A 17,428-nucleotide genomic window follows, 5' to 3' on the forward strand; every position below is an offset into this window, starting at 1 on the left:
GTCTTTGATGGGGAACCATCTGTCTTTGTGTCATTCGTAGAATGGCAAAGCCTCTTAGTTATGCAACTTATTGACACCTTACAGGCGCCTTTAGTACCTGAGTACTTATCACTGTTCTCCAAATGCAATTCCAGCTGACGGTTCCAGCTGACCGTGACCAAACACCCACTTGAGGAAGGCAAGGCGTGCTGTCCTGGGAGTACTCGAGGTACATGCTAACCCCCCCGTGTAAGTACAGAGGGTATGTTTAATTTCAGCTCTAATCAATATCCATAATGCTTCACAAGGTTAGATGTTCAGTATCAGGCATCTGCCTGCTCTCAATATCTCATTTTTGCTGCAAAACCATCGCTTTAAGTGATCTAAAAATGCCAAGAAATTTTACTACTCTATTCTCGACCCCCTAGAAATCCGGCTCTGAAGCTCACAGAAAGAAGAAACTTGTCTTAAAATGGAGCATTCACCAATATCCGTTGATTTATGACCTCGTTTACTGCTGCACGTGGCTTGGTTAAGGCGAGTTTGTATTTGTGTCGCGACTGATGCCTACAGGCAGCCATGCCGTTGTGTGGGAGGGCCCAACCCTGACGCATCAGCCACTGCACATATCTGGAACAAGCTTCCAGAAGTCATACATCATGCTCTACTTCTACTTGCGTGCTTTCCACGTTCGCCATCCCCAAACCTCTCGCCTATTTTGTCGTTCGATTAAGCGGCGTGGTGGTTTTCTTTAGGACTGCCTCTGCTCTGACGGGTAGGTCTGTCTCCAGAGAGAGACTGTGTCTGTGTCCTGCGCGAGGCCATCCAGATCTAAACTTTTCTAGAAAATATGCCGTCTTCACGCTCTGCACAGCTTCTGGTTACAGCTTGGGCTCCACCTTTTCCCGAAGTACTGAAGCTTATGTGATTTCCCTCTCTCTTCCCCACCTGTTCCTTCCCACCACACCTCTCAACATGGTATCTGTTTTTACAACTCAACTCAATTCGCAGGCCTCTTTCTACACACAAGCATCGGATTCTCCCAGTTGTTGCCCCTGTGTGTACCTCCGGGATGATGCTGGATTCAGAGAACAGGAAATTTGACCTCAGAGCTAGCAAAGGAAGGAACTGCTGCTGCTTCTGCCTTGACCATGAACTTGAGATGCCCAGATGGGATGGAGGATACTTCGGGGAGGTGGGGAAGGCCCATCAGTGCGGTGTAGAGGCAGGTGGGGTTGGGGGTGGCAAGCAGAGAAGTGCAGGCTTCTCGGACTCAGCATGCACATGTATCATGTGCGATCTTGCTAAATGCAGATACTGATTCAGGCATTCTGAGGTGGAACTGGAGATGTAGTATTTTGGGGACACTCCCAGATGCTTTGATGCTGCTGGTCTAGGACTTTGAGTAGAAAGCCCTGAGGGGAAGCTATGAGACGGGTCTACCTCCTATGTGGGTTACTTGGTAGCGAGTTGTGTCACCTCACAGGCTGACCTGGACTGTGTGGAGCAGGATGAAGGGAATGGTCGAAGCCTACCCATGGGCCAGTGCACTGGGGAGAGGGTGTGTGTGTGTGTGTGTGTGTGTGTGTGTGTGCGCGTGCGCGTGGCGGGGCAATTACCGAGTAATTCCTTACAAAGAAGAGGGCTAGGGGCGCCTGGGTGGCTCAGTAGGTTAAGCATCTGCCTTCTAATCAGGTCATGATCTCAGGGTCTTGGATAGAGCCCCGCCTCTGGCTCTGGCTCCCAGCTCAGCAGAGAGTCTGCCTCTCCTTCTTCCTCAGCCAACAGCTCAGCAGAGAGTCTGCCTCTCCTTCTCCCTCAGCCAACCCCCTACTTGTGTGCATGTACTCTCTCTCTCAATTGAATAAATAAAATCTTAAAAAAAAAAAAAAAAAGAGGGCCAGTCCTCCATACTGGGACATTGTATTTCCCCCACCTTAAACAATCAATGTTTGAATTTAATAAGGGATCCAGAATCTCTGACATCATGGCTGCAAGGCGAGCTCCTTTTTCCTGCAGTTTCCTTCATGTGCATATGATTATCAAGCAGGATTATCTACTGCAGTGAATAACTGCTCTGTGGTTGAGTGCTTGAACTCTAAGGCCATTTACTAGGCTGAAATCCTAGCTCTTCTACTTACTAACTCCTTGACCTTGGGAAAGTTACTTAACCCTTCTATGCCTCAATTTCTTTCTTTGTAAATGGAGATGAGGAAAGCACAGACCACCTAAGATCCCTGTGAAACCTGAACTGCCCCTCGCATATAATAATGCTTAGTAACATTCAGGTGTTGCTACTATTAGTATTTTTTTAGATACACGTCTTGACTCTCAAACTAAATCCTAAGTTTATAGTCTCCCAAAGAGACGCTATATTGTGGGCGCCTGGGTGGCTCAGTCGTTGAGTGTCTGCCTTCGGCTCAGGTCATGATCCCAGGATCCTGGGATCGAGTCCCACATCGGGCTCCCTGCTCGGCGGGAAGCCTGCTTCTCCCTCCCCCACTCCCCCTGCTTGTGTTCCCTCTCTCGCTGTGTCTCCCTCTGTCAAATAAATAAATAAAATCTTAAAAAAAAAAAAAAAAGAGACGCTATATTGTACTTACTGTACCAGTGTTGTCTGACGCCTAGTACACCAGAACAGGGCTGAGCAAAAGCCAAAAGTGTGGGTGCACTTTGTTTCTGGGAAGTCCTGACACAAGCTTCTGGAGAGACATGCTAGCAGATACCTCTCTGGTATCATTCCCCATCTCTGCCACGGTGTTCTGTGGCTGAGGCATAGTACCAAGTTCGAAGAAGAAGAATGGAAGAGGGCTAAACAGCAGAGATCCTATTATTGTCCTAATGTTGCTAGCAAGCACCGTGGTACCTGCATTTTATGTCATGTCATCCTCACCACAGTTTTCAGAAACAGAAAAGAAGTATCATTATGCTCGTTTTTCAGATGAGGAAATTGAGGCACAGAGGCATTAAGATCTTGCATAAGGTCCCCCGGCCAGTACAACACTCTAATATTGGGCCCAGGTCTTAGCCCCTCTGCTATACCACCAAGTAAGGCCCTTGACAATAAGCAGAACTCCTGGACGAATACTGACCACCAAGCACCCAACTGGGAAGAGTTTAATTAGTAACAGATAATGATTATTATTAAAATTATTCTCTGCCCAAGAAAATGTATAGTGGTTTCCACTGTAACGTTATCTTACTTATGTGGACTTCACTGGCAAAATACCCCCTGCTTGCACTATTCGAAATGTACTTTTCTCACTGTGTGTTTTAGATTATTACCGTGGGTGACTCGTAGGCTTTAACATCAGTGTGAAAAATGCACTACAAAATCCGCAATTTCAGTTAAAAAAAGGAGACAGGGAGAATGATGGCAAGAGTTTCTTGTGGAAAAACTGCACACTTAAAAAATTCCTGACCTTAAGGCCCTGTGATAGACTGGATGCCATTAAGGTCTTCATGAGTGTTTAAAGTGACAGCATTCCACTGAAATTTAATTCCATTCTAAACTGAGAATATTTACCTTCAATACAGAATATCCTCTGTACACTGATAAAATTATACAGTAAAATCAAAAGCCAATTATCCACAAATGTTCATCCGTCATTGTTTTAGGCCTAACATTTTTCATTACATATTTATTTGGCTCTTGTATTTTCCAAGTTACTTGCTTTATGTCAATGAGAGTTAAAAGCCACGCTGGTTAAAGTTTTGCCAAATAAGCACAAAGCTAACCCTAGCTAAAGAAAAAAAATGTATAGCCCATGAATTTTTTTTTTTTTTTTTAAGATTTTATTTATTTGACAGAGAGAGACACAGCGAGAGAGGGAACACAAGCAGAGGAAGTGGGAGAGGAAGAAGCAGGCTCTCCGCCGAGCAGGGAGCCCGATGCGGGGCTCGATCCCAGGACCCTGGATCATGACCTGAGCCGAAGGCAGACGCTTAACGACTGAGCCACCCAGGCGCCCCTAGCCCATGAATTTTTAAAAGTTCATACATAATATATCATAAAAGTAGGATGAATAATATAGGCCATGGGCTTTAATAAAAAGCTCCTTGACCATTTCTCAGAGACTTTGAGATGTAATCAATACTCAAAAAGGTATCTTGGGGACAAAGCCAAGATTTATGGTATTTTTGCCGGGAGTGACACTTTCTGCTTACTCTATCAGCTGGGGGACATGATATTGAATTTCAGAGAACACAAGAAAGGGAGGTATTTTTATCTGCCTGACAATGCTTCAAGGATGCACTTTATGGTTCACTTGTGACATCATATTTGATGGAAGGAAAATAACCTAAACAAGCGATCTGAAGGTAAGAGGGATACTCACATGCATCTCAACATCAGTCCGTGACCGCGTCAGACTTCGGCTTCTTTCCACATCTGAAAGCAAATCTCCGGATGAAAGATCTAAGATGCGTGAGTGAAGTTTCTAGGTAAAAACAAGCAGAAACACTGCATAGTGATGACTTAATTGTTTGTTTCAAAATCCTGCCTCCGACAGCTAAATCTCCAAGGAGCTGACGTTTCTAGATTAGATAATACATAGCCTAACTCAAAGAAGTTTATTCTGGTTTATCGGCAACCCATAATATATATATAGATATATATAGATATATATAGATATATCTATATATGTGCAAACTCGAACTTATAAATAATAATCACAGTCTGTCAGTCATCTGTGTTGGAAAATCAGTAGTAGGAAAAAGGAAGTAGTAGGTGGAAAATAAGTAGCAGGAAAAATGTGAATCATCCAATACACTTACAGGCTAGTATGAAAATTAACTTTTGATATTCACATTAGAAAACAATCCCCATGTTAACCTTATTATGTTGAGCAGCGGTTAAAATCTGAGCAAATAATTATAAAAGTGACCTTATTTTTAAACAGCATTGATCTTGTGAAATCTTCCCTTGGACACATTTTAACTCAAAGTCATTAATGTCATCTGTTAGGAACAATTAATGTGAATAGAAAATAATTGCATCTGGGATCTGGGGACTTGGAGGATTTTGTGCATTAATATTCACATGCTATTTGATTATATACTCAATTCTTTATTTCAGCTTTGCTGTGGAGGCCGGCTAAACCAGGGACATTTCACTATATTAATCTTTATACTAATTACTAAGGCTTTTCTGTGGATATTAAATTTGATCTGTTTAATTGCAAATACAATAAAACTCTTGATTTACGTCTAATGTTTCTGCTAGGCTGATGACATTTTAAAATGGTACTTGTAGCCTGGTTTGTCTTGGTTACAACTTTTGTGACTTCAGACACTAAAAAATCAAATCGAGTAGGTAAATAATGTGGCTAAGCATGCCACCCTCACCTCTGCAAAGTTTTTCTGTTCCTTTTCCTCCCTGGAAAGGCCTTGCTGCATACTGATGTTGATCTAGGAAATGTCTCAGATTCTGTGCCACTAATTAATGTTAGGATCATCTTGGAGTACAGGGGTGGCCCCACGGGTCCCTCTGTCCCCGCAGACCTACCATGTTGTCAACAGGGACCATGAACTCCACGAACACGAGGCACATTCACTACGTTCTCCATCAGACTACTCCCCGCAGCCTGAACTTGTGTGAGAGCCGTGTGTACTTGCTTCGCTGGCCACTCAACAAACAAGGCTACAGCAGCAGATAGAGGGAGGGCGCCCAGGTAGGACTGTGTTGCATCCCTCTGCAGGAGCAAAGGTATTTTTTTCTGCTATGGATCGTCCTCCTTCTTCCCAGTGAAGCTCTAAATCACTCTTTGCTTCAGACCAATACTTGGGCTTCTCCCAATCTGTTTGGGAGCCACTTTCACCAAAAAGGGCTTAAATCCTAATCTTGGTTGCCTGTTATTTTGAAAATTCTAATTTCTCCAACAGAGCTAAGGCATCAATAGGTAACTACAATCAGGATGTTGTTTCTGCATGATTTTTATAATCCTTACCCCAAGCTCCCTCTAGAAACTGAATCACCTGGGGGCAACAGTCATTTAATCCCCGGGACCTGTCACAGTGTGTAATACTCAGTGAGTAGCAAGTACCCTACTGATACTTGTTGTAGTCCATAAAGAAAAAGATGTCTTTATATTTTTCCCACCCACATATAGGTTTTAAAGCTTGAGAGAGTACCAAAAGAATGATAATGTTCTGAGACCTAAGGAAACACTTATCAATATGCAAACAGTCCAAGAAGTTATAGGAAATGACATTCAAGAAAAGAAATGATGAATTTAAGTGGTATGTCATGTGATTTTAGGGAAAAGTCTTTCTAGTTTAGACATCTAAGGTAATTTGGTTCATGGTTGCTCTTCACTCCTTATCAAATACATGATGTCATCCTTTGCTTTCTGCATGAATATATGTATAAATGCATCCTCCTAAATGATGTTATATTTTAGCAGTTTATACCCAAACACTCAGTTCCTCTCAGTTGAAGTCAGTAACACTGTGTGGGAGAGGGGACAGGTCCTGGGACAAGGGGACAGGTGACCTGAGCTTCAGCTCCGTCTGAGGCTCAGTGTTACTAGGTCTTGGGAATGTAACTGAAGCTCTCTGTCTCAGATTCCTCCCTGGTGACAGAGGGATGGGAGTGGCTGTTGAACCTACTCTACAGGTAGGGAGAGGAGTTGCCATAGTCAGGACCAAGACTAGGTAAGAGAGTACACTGAAATTCACAGAACTAACCAATTCACCAATTAGTTGTCAAAACTGAGAGTTGGTGGTACTAGGTAATCTCTTGAATGCTAAGGCACACGTGAATCCTCTGTTGTTATAGTTTCCACATATATAAGGCAAATACAAATTGACTTGGCAAACAAAATCTATTTCTGTGTTAAGGTCATAGGCAAGAAAATGGTATGTAAATATCATCTTTTCGCACAACTTGCTTTAAATAACCATGAAAGCTCAGAGATGTTCCAATTCTTTTTTGTTGGTGGTGTTACACTTTCTTAAAATAAGAATTTTTATGAAAGGGTTATATTTTCACACCTATATAGCTGTATTTTATATTATAATAAATGTATTCTCACAGAACGCGCATACGGGGTATATAAGAGAATAAGCACATCGCTTTTCAAACTGGTACTGTGATGTTATCTGTGCTTAATAAAGGGCTCGGTGCAAAGTAGGTAGAAGGTATACATGGGGAATTCAATTAAAGCTATTGTCAGAAAGAGTAAAACTGACAGGAGAATACCGTGACCTCTTGAAAGAAGTCTACGTGCTTAGAGGGAAAATTCTCAGCACATATCTACTTATAGGTCATGTTCACTATTAGTGTCCACCTGGATTAACATCTCTCACCTGAAATAATTCAAACTTAGAATTTTTAACCTGAAAAGCTAGAGGAATCTTGGATTGAGATATGATTTTTTTTTTTTTAACGTTTTAGACTCGAGAGGTAGCCAGATTATTCAGTATAGGTTTCAAATTGACCTCACATCGCCTCTTATATTATCTCTGTAACTGAGATTCCACTTGGTCTTAGAAACAGAGACTCCCGGCCTCACACATTTCCTAACCAGAGGTCAGTGAGATCTTTTCGCTCAAACGCTCTCTTTGATGAGAACAGACTACCCCTCCCTTCCTGGCAGACTAGTCTCATTGTCTCTGGAATGAGACCCTCTCACTTCTGAGCTGATGCTTTTGTCTATTTTCACATGGTGCGCTCTCCCTGCTCCTACCCACCCACCTGAGACCTGCTCATCATGCAGGATTGCATTAAAACCCTTTCCATAAGACTGTCATCTCTAGGCCATACTGGCTTCCACACCTAGCCAGATGATATCCCTGGTCCATTCTGGCCATAGCTGAGGGGCATGATTACTGAATTGCTCCCATGTTTGGGTCTATTTTCCTAACAGGATGATGGGCTCTGTGAGAATGCAGGACAAACCCTGTATTTCTGCTTTGTCCCTGTAGCAGGGACTGGCTACGCGTCATGGAACGGATTCCCGCTTCTCTCTGGGCACAAAGCTGGACTGCATCTCCCAGCCTCCTTTGCAGCTGGTGTGGTCTTATGACATAGCTCTAGCCAGTGGCGTGTGAGCAAAAACGATGTCTCTCCTGGCCCAGGACTATCTTCAGCATGGGGGGTGCCATGCTCTTTCCCCTTCCACTGGCTTGATGCAGCCAACTAAGCAGAGCAAACTCACAAGCCATGTGTTAAAGATGGAGCCACCAGAGCAGCAGACATGGAGTCCGCCCCTCTCCGGTTAATGATGTCAGCGGGGACGGGAGCCCACTGTGCCCTTGGGCTTCCGAGCTGGGCTGGAGGGCCAGTTTCCCATCGCCTGCTTCTCTCCTCACTCGCGGAGCTGCCGTTCTGCAGGTGCCCAGTGAAGTCTCCTTGCATTTAACAGAATTCTGCCTCTGGGTTTTGCTCAGCATGGAAATGAGGTCTTAAGATTAAGGCCTTGATGGCTGAGGCCGCAAAGACACTGAATCCTTATTCAGGGGCACAAGGTGAGGGTAAAAAGCGGATCTTTATTGGAGAAATTCGGGCAGCATGGGAAACCAGGCTGGAAAAATCCAGTAAAATAGGGTGACAAGCAGCGTTTGCACCTACTGATGTACCTCCTAAAGTTTGAAAAGGAACGTGCGGATTTTTTCATGCCAGGATCTCAGAAGTTATTAACTCAGCATAAGATGTAAAGAGGAAAGGACTTGGGACGCCTGGGTGGCTCAGTCGGTTAAGCGTCTGCCTTCAGCTCAGGTCATGATCCCAGGATCCTGGGATCGAGTCCCGCATCGGGGTCCCTGCTCTGCGGGGAGCCTGCTTCTCCCTCTGCCTCTGTCTCTCTCTCTGTCTCTCATGAATAAATAAATAAAATCTTAAAAAAAAAAAAAAAGAGGAAAGGACTTTGCTCTCTTCTCTTTAGTCAGATTTGGTGAGAGAATTAATCTAAGACCGTAATCATGCATATAATTATTCTCCCCTCTAACTATTAAAATCCAAGTATCTGTACAAAAGAGAAGTTATGGGAGTGAATATGGCATATATCTGATTAATGGAATCTACCAACATGAGTAATTTAGATTCAGCAGCAGAGGTACACGTGAATTAGTGTTTTTAATCTGATCTGCCTCAATCCCCTTGATTTACTTGACCTTGGTGGACACTACAAGTATGCATAACCTGAATTCTACCCGGGGCTTGTTGTATATTCTCTAGAGTTACTTTCTTCTCTTCGTGAAAAAGGTCTCCCAGTTAGAGGCGATGGCTTCTATGCCCACAATTCTTGAGTTCCTGTTTTATTTATAAAGTGAGAAGGTCTGCTATTGCCACATGAATTACTACTAAACCTTCAGTGACCACATTTCTGTTCACAATATGCTCTACTCATTTGAAGGCATTTTCTACCCTCAGAAGTTCATGGTAGGATATTTGGAAGAAGGATGGAGGGACTTCTCAAAATCTGCCCAGTTACCACTGGTGTCTTTAACTGTTCAGCATCCTCAGCCCAGGAGATGGGATATCAGGGCACCTTGCTCCCCTTTGCTGAGTGCTGCTACTCCCACGTATCTTGCCTATTTGGACGTGGCCTTATTTAAGGGCTCACCCTCACTTGCAAATCTAGCGGCCTGGATTCTGGGCTGATATCTCGAAGGAAGAATTCATAGCTTCTTCACCTTCAGCTTTGTTTGCAGATCCCCTTCTCTCCACTTTGAAGAGCTGATCTCAACTCACAGCTTCCAGGAAGCTTCCTAGAGCCCCACTCCTACTCCCTCAACTCAGCCCCAGGCTTGTTTCATCTCCTTTAATCCCACCACAAGGAAAGCAAGTCTGGAGTGTGCTATTATGAAATCTTCAGAGAATCTTCTGATACTGCTAACTTCAGACGATTTCCTGTGAGTTCACCACCTTTCTGGATATCCTCTGTTACAGGGCAGAAAACACAGGTGGTGGATTTGGCATAGGTTGAAGAGACGTGTTCTAAATATGGCTCTGAATTAGACATAATCAGGCGAATAAGCTTTGTTCCTTCTGTTGGGTAACAAAGCAATTTTTGTAGGCACGTGAAAGCTCCGGAAGGAAGTTCAAGGAAATCTCCTCAATAGTGTGGAGCCCTGATTAAGATCGTTTTTCTTGGGAAGCTTTACTCACCAGATGATTATCCAAAAATCCCCAAAGTTTTACCTTATGCACATACTAGACTTACATTTTTGCCATATTCAGGAAATGAGATTTTTTTTTTTAAAGATTTTATTTATTCATTTGAGAGAGAGAACAAGCAGGGGGAGAGGCAGAGGGAGAGGGAGAAGCAGACTCCCTGCTGAGCAAGGAGCCCAATGAGGGACTCGATCCCAGGACCCTGGGATCATGACCTGAGCCTAAGGCAGACGCTTAAACATCTGAGCCACCCAGGCACCCAGGAAATGAGATTTTTGAAAAAGATTTTATTTATTTATCTGAGAGAGAGAGTGAGTGAGCAGGGAGAGGAGCAGAGGGAGAAAATCTTAAGCAGACTCCCAACTGAGCACAGAGGTGACGTGGGGCTCGATCTCATGACCCTGAGATCATGACCTGAGCCAAAACCAAGAGTCAGAAGCTTAACTGACTGCACTACCCTGGTTCCCCAGGAAATGTGATCTTTCTCCCTTCCCTTCCCTCTCCCCTTTCCTTCCTTCCTTCCTTCTTTCTTTTTAAGATTTAATTTATTTATTTAAGAGACAGTGAGAGAGCACGCAAGCAGGGAGAGGGGCACAGGGGGAGGAAGAGGGACAAGCAGACTCCGAGCTGTGCAGAGCCCTACAGGGGGCCCAGTCTCACCACCCTGAGATCATGACCTGAGCTGAAACCAAGAGTCAGCCACCCAACTGACTAAGCCACCCAGGCACCCCCAGGAAATGTGATTTTTCATCAGCCCTCCCAAATGCCATCAGGAGAGCAGACCCTTGGTTCACATTTCATAGGTTTCATTCTGTTCCATTAAGAATTTATTATAAAACTGAATATTACATAACTGCATATTACATAACTGAGTATTAAATTATCATTTCTTAGATTTACAAAAATTTGAGCTGAGACAAAATCTTTTCAGATAAAAGCTGATGTTTAATTAATTATGCCATTATTTCCATTTTGGGATACAAAGATAAAACATAATATCTGCCTTCAGCCATCCTGCTGATGCGACAGAGTATGACTTTCGAATGTTCTCCTGGAAGCTCTTTAAAAAATATGTTCATCAAGATTTGATCTCACTTCAGAGTCTGAAATTTTTATAGCTATTTTTTTTAACCATATACAACAGTTCCTGCTGCAATTATTATTTTTCCTGACAACTTTTACACTTGCCTTGCGTATCAATCTTTAGGTGCCCCGAGTGCATTCTGTTTCACTCTGGATGGTGCCTCTGCAAATGACATGGTTCTGCATCCTCCTTTCTTCTTCTCTGGGATCCAAGGTTATAGGCTGCTTTTTGAAACAATTATTCCACAGCTATATTCAAAACCTTCTTCTAGGGTCCCTGCTACCATGACAACCTGATTATCCTGGTGGCTGCCTATGGAAGTATTTGGTTTGGTGACTAGGAAGTTCATTGGGGGACCTCTGCAGCTTAAACTGATGACTGGACTATCTCAAATCTGTCCTGTCTTCTGAAATTCCATTAACACTGCCCTGAGGACCCACAGGGTGAGAATCAGCAGGAAGATGGATGGGGATGAAAACAGTAGACCTTGCCCTTGGGAGCCTCCACTCTAATTAGTTCAACAAGAAGCATTTATGAAGCATCTACTGTGTACAGAGTCTTGACTATGAATTATGAACAGACTTAAGGAAGCTCATTAGTGGAGCCTACTAAATATCAATGAGGAGCCCAAACACACAGATGAGACAAAAAAACATAAGAATTCTTAAGGCAGAATATGCAAAGGAGATCATGGTAGAGTAAGGTGATATAGAGGCAGAAGTGGGGGTGGGGTGGGGGGGGTCAGCCTGGTCACGTGGTTAAATATGAATATGATGATGTTCTGTGTAATAAATGTTCACACAACAGGGGCTTAGTTCTCACTCTCAAGCTTCCAAATCTCTTGGTCTCTTTACACAAAAGAACAACAAAAGAGAACCAGAAACATTTAACATATATAACAGCAAAGCGGCAAAATGTGGGGAAGCAGGATGTAGGGTTAGGACTTCTGCAGCAGGTCACCTATGGGCAGGTGGAGAGCCAGTTTCAAAGACTGAGTCACACTTGGCCTGCCTGTGAATAATCCTAAGACTGGCTGAAGCTTCCCTTTTGTCTTCTCCCTTGACTCTGATCTGAGAGAGGAAGTGATTCAGCACAGCCTGGGTCTATTCTGGGATCTAAGAGTTACAGAAGTGCCGTGAAACTTCCATTTTTATCACTAATTACTTTAACAGGTACTTTAATAAGTGCTTTCCAATTGCCCCTGCTGTTTTGTAAAATTATCTACACTGCATTTTACATTTTTAATCAAGCTTTATTTTTGAAAAGCCTCCTGGATTGCTAAAGCTTTTGCTTTTTACGTGTGGGGGGACAAATTTTCCCTCTGATTTCATAGAACGAAAGAAATGCGGGGGGAGAAAACCTCGCCTGCTATTTTTACCAGACCTGTTGGAAATTATGGTGATGGTCACTGTAGTCCCACACACCTTTTTTTTTTTTTTTTTAAGATTTTATTTACTTATTTGAGAGAGAGACAGAGCACAGAGGGAAAGCGAGAGGGAGAAGCAGACTCCCTGCAGGGAGCCTGATATGGGGCTCAATCCCAGGACACTGAGATCATGACCTGAGCTGAAGGCAGTCGCTTAACCGACTGAGCCACCCAGGCGCCCCATCCACACACCATTTCTTAAGAAGAAATGAATCACCTCCTTCCTCGAAGGGGACAAGGGCACTGTGTGATGTCTCTGCTCTGGATCTTATCTCATGGATCCTCACACTAGATGTGGAAGAAGCTACTATCTTAATTTTGGGGGATGAAAATTCTGCTTATTTACATTCTGCTTATTTCTCCTCTGAAGGAAGGGAACTGGTCTCCTTTGCAGGATGAGTTGTTTATTTCTGCCTCAGTGTTCAGCCCCTCATCTGGCTCACTCCCATCAGGAGATGTGGACATTTAATGAGCTGTTTAGCATTAAGTATGTGTTTCACATATATTATTCTTTTATTTATTTTTTATTTTTTAAAATTTTTAAAAAGATTTTATTTATTTAAGAGAGAGACAGAGATAGCAAGAGAGAGCGTGAGCAGGGAAGAGAGGGAGAAGCAGACTCCCTGCTGAGCAGGGAGCCCAATGCGGGGCTCGATCCCAGGACCCTGGGATCATGACCTGAGCCGAAGGCAGACGCTTAACTGACTGAGCCACCCAGAAGCGCCTATATTATTCTTTTAAATGCTGATCAGAACCCACAGCAAGGACATTATCAATCCCATTGTGCAGGTGAAGAAACTGAGGTACACAAGTTAAAAATCTTGTCTAAGGTCACATAGTGTCCCAGGGAGTATGAGTGCAGAGTTCATTCTCAATTTTTTTTTTCATTCCCTTAATTTCTATAATTTAAACTGGTTTATGATAGTTTGTTATAAAAAAATTTACAAAAATTGGGCACCTATGTGGCTCAGTGGGTGAAGCATCTGACTCACGATTTTGGCTCAGGTGGTGATCTCAGGGTCCTGGGATTGCGCACCGAGTCAGATGCTGCACTCAGTGGGGAGTCTGTTTGAGGAGTCTCTCTTTCTCCCTCTGCCCCTCCCCGTGCTCATGCTCACTATCTCTCTCTCTCCAAAATAAAAATAAATAAATCTTTTAAAAAATTTACAAAAATAACAATATAAATTAAGTAGACCAGATAAACTATGTAAGACTAAAAAAAAGGAAGTACTTTGAAATACAATGCAATATCTTCACTTACTATACTCAAATATCATTCATTTATTAAAAAATATACTTTCATTATTATTATTTCACTATTATTATTACTGGTAATATTATTGGTATTGGTGATGTTACTTCCTCTGTAGAGCTCTACATTCTTTCTGGGAAAACACCATTTTGTATATAAATTTGGATCTAACTGAAAATAAAACTAAGGAGAAAAACAGCAAACCATTATAGACCAAACGCCAGGTGCTGTACTAAGTGCTTCTATTTTTTTTTTTCTTATTTAATCCTCATAATCACCTAACGAGGTAGAAACTATTACCGCTTTGATTTTTCAAATGAGAAAACTGAAGCACAAGAGCAGGTGCGGAGCTGTTCCGTCAGGGATTTGAACTTGGACTCAGACTGTAAGCCTGTCCTCTGATGGCCCCTATTCTCTGCGCCTGTGATGTCTTATCCAGGGCACGGTGATGAGCGAACCCATCCCTGTCACCAAGGCGTTTGTAGGAAGACCAGCCGCCGGGCACCCTTAATGTCATGTGCCCCATAAAACTTAGCAGCGGGCTCTGGGGAGGCTTTCCTGAGAAACTGGCTAAATCGAGATTTTACAAACAAGAAATGATGACTCAGGTGAAGAAGCCAAGAAAGAAAAAAAAAGGCAGGGGTGGCTTCTGGGCAGAACATATGCAAAGGTCTAGAGAACACAGAGTGTGACATCTTTCTGCAAATAGTTGAGCAAGACCACAGAGGAGAACTCAGGAGGGGAACATTGAGAGAGATGTCTCAGCAAGTCAGGGACCTGGGGCAAGTCACGCAGTGAGTCGTCAGTACGGAGCAGGGTGAGGACTTGAATTCATCATTCTCTCCAAAGCACATGTTTTCTCCTTCATCCCTTTGCCCACCCCCCACAGTTTTTCTGAATGCTGAACTTAGCTCTGGGCCTCCACAACGCTTATCTATGTAAACAAGCAAAGCAAGGTCTGTTAAGAAGGGACTAGAAGGGTCTCTGGGAGGAAACGCAGATGCAGTGGAGACACACACAAAGCTTCTGTGCCTTTGAGGCATGCTTCTTCCTTGCAGGGGAGGAAGGGGGTTCCATCCAGGATCTTCACTTACCCACTGCTCGCCAAACTGAGCAAATTGTTGCTGGCACTCCAGAGGTCTCTAATCGCTAATCCTGAAGACACAGAGTGACTCCCTCGGGGAACGAAAGGGGCTCATACGTTTTCCAGGCTGCTGGCAAGAAATCCTACCTGGGTCCTGCTCTATTCTCCCAACTACAATGAGGAAACATCAAAAATCAAAGAACTCGCGCTCAACACTGGAAGATAATCTCCAAGAAAGGGAAAATGTCTTGTCTGTGTTTTAGAGAACAACGAAAAAAACATCACGGGGAATTATTTATAAGATGGGTGCCTCCTTATATTATTAAAAGAAAGCTGAGCACAAATGAAATTCAGAGTTTGGGAGATGACAGAACTGCTGGGGCCTTAACAGGCTGCAGGATTCACCTTCCTGGCGCTTCCCGGCTCGGGTGCTGCGGGGAGACCTGGACCCGACGTCCATGGGAATGACTTCTGTGCTCGGTACTCATCTGCCTTTTGCAGGCCAGTGTCCTCGGTTCTCACAGGACAAGTGCCTGGAGCCACATTCATTGTCTATTCGTGGAGACATACTACATTACATATGTGAATATGGCCGCAAGTTCCTTGAGGGCCCAGAGCCTCATTGCCCCTCAGAGTTAATACAAAGTGGTACATTTTCAGGGCTTCAGACTTACAATTTCAGTTTGCTTTATAGGCTTTGTTGCCACAGATCCACATCACGGTTCCCCTGTGGCTTTATCCTACAGCCGTTTTTAAAATCTACTATAACTTTACCCCATGGTAAGAAATGCCTCATGGTATTATAAACAAGCAGTTGGAAATTGTTATTTATGTGGCTTCCTAATAGCAATTTGAAATATAGGGCATAAAATTACTAGCTTACAATATTGTTCAATATTAACAGTGGGAAAGGTAATATGTAAAACAGACATTAAAGGATTAGCTGTAAAATACATTTCACGAAGTTAAATCATTTCTTGGCAAATGGCAGTTTCCAGCTATTGCGTAGGATTTATCAAGTCAAGTGGATTTATTTTTATTTTTCTATTAGTTTGCTAAATATATTCTATATTTAAAATTCTGGGGCACCTGGGTGGCTCAGATGGTTAAGCGTCTGCCTTCGGCTCAGGTCATGATCCCAGGGTCCTGGGATCAAGTCCCGCATCGGGCTCCCTGCTAGGCGGGGAGCCTGCTTCTCCCTCTGCCTCTGCCTCTCTCTCTCTCTGACTCTCATGAATAAATAAATAAAACATTAAAAAAAAATAAAAGATAAAATTCTATCTTGTGGGTTTTTTTTATTTTCAGGCATATTAGGAGAGGCTATTCAAAACAGAATGTGAAATAGGAGTGATGCGAGACTTTCAAGTCAAAATTGCTCCGGGGTTTTCTCCAGCAAATCCTCTCACTAAAGTGGACTCAAGACTCTACTGTAACATCCAAGAGAAAAGTACATGGATATGATATTGCAAACATTTTATTGACAGATTAGGGAATTACAACTGCATCAGAGAATTCAGGAAAAGGGCATGTTCTCCTTAAGACATAAAACAGTGTTTCCATGGTTTATTTTTTGCTTCAGACAACACTTTGTTCTAATCAAGCATGTTTGGTAAACGCTATGAATTTGTGAACCAGGCACTGAGGAAGGTGGGAAGAGAAATTCCTAATCTCCCAGGGTGGAAATTGTAAAGTATTAAATGGATATTCGATGCATAAATACAAATAACATAATCTTTTTATTTTCTTCTGAGACAGTCACCGGTTACCATAATCCTAAAATTATCCCATCTTCTCAAATCCCTACAGATTTATTAATTCTCATAAACTGTTTTGATGGAAACTTTCTTAAAAGATGCAAAGTAATCTTTCTTGAGGTTTCCTTTTATTTTAGATTGTGGACAGCATTTTCAACCTCAGAGAATACTAAAATTTAGTTCTTACTTTTCAAAGGAATTGGTTATGGACCTATAAATATTACAAAGAAAGGAGCATTACGGAGAAAAGAAACTGCTCTTACACTCATTTGAGAAATGATGAGAGAATCCAGGTTCCCAAGAAGTAATTATTATTGTAAAGTTAAGGGTCTGCTTTCAACACTTGTTAATTATCAGCTGGTTATAAAGACAATGTTTTTTCTCTGAGACTGTGAGTTGCAGACTATAAATATTTCTCCTCCATTGTCCCATGTTAACAATCCTAAGGGCTTCAAAACATTTATTACATATAAATCTTTATTTTTTTTTTGTTCAGCTGTTTTATGTGGGATGGTAAATTTCTTTTCATAAACACTTTTCTATTGATTGAAAACTAATGGAATAAGATGTCCTCGGGGCACCTGGGTGGCTCAGTCGTTAAGCGTCTGCCTTCGGCTCGGGTCATGATCCCAGGGTTCTGGGATCGAGCCCCGCATCGGGCTCCCTGCTCAGCGGGAAGCCTGCTTCTCCCTCTCCCACTCCCCCTGCTTGTGTTCCCTCTCTCGCTATGTC

At 42.8% G+C, this 17,428-nt stretch overlaps 1 protein-coding gene across 1 annotated transcript in view; it reads right to left on the reverse strand.

Moving 5' to 3' along the window:
- Positions 1–17,428, reverse strand: part of NCKAP5 (NCK associated protein 5) — an 824,899-nt gene that overhangs the window by 112,041 nt on the left and 695,430 nt on the right. The window contains exon 11 of the mRNA XM_045868505.3: positions 4,317–4,418. Coding sequence (XP_045724461.3) covers positions 4,317–4,418 — 102 coding nt within the window. The remainder of the gene's footprint in view (positions 1–4,316; positions 4,419–17,428) is intronic.

This window comes from Mirounga angustirostris, unplaced genomic scaffold (genome assembly GCF_029215605.1).
Source record: "Mirounga angustirostris isolate CCGP_5_RB_7025 unplaced genomic scaffold, mMirAng1.0.hap1 SCAF_3, whole genome shotgun sequence".
Taxonomy (NCBI): Eukaryota; Metazoa; Chordata; class Mammalia; order Carnivora; family Phocidae; genus Mirounga; species Mirounga angustirostris.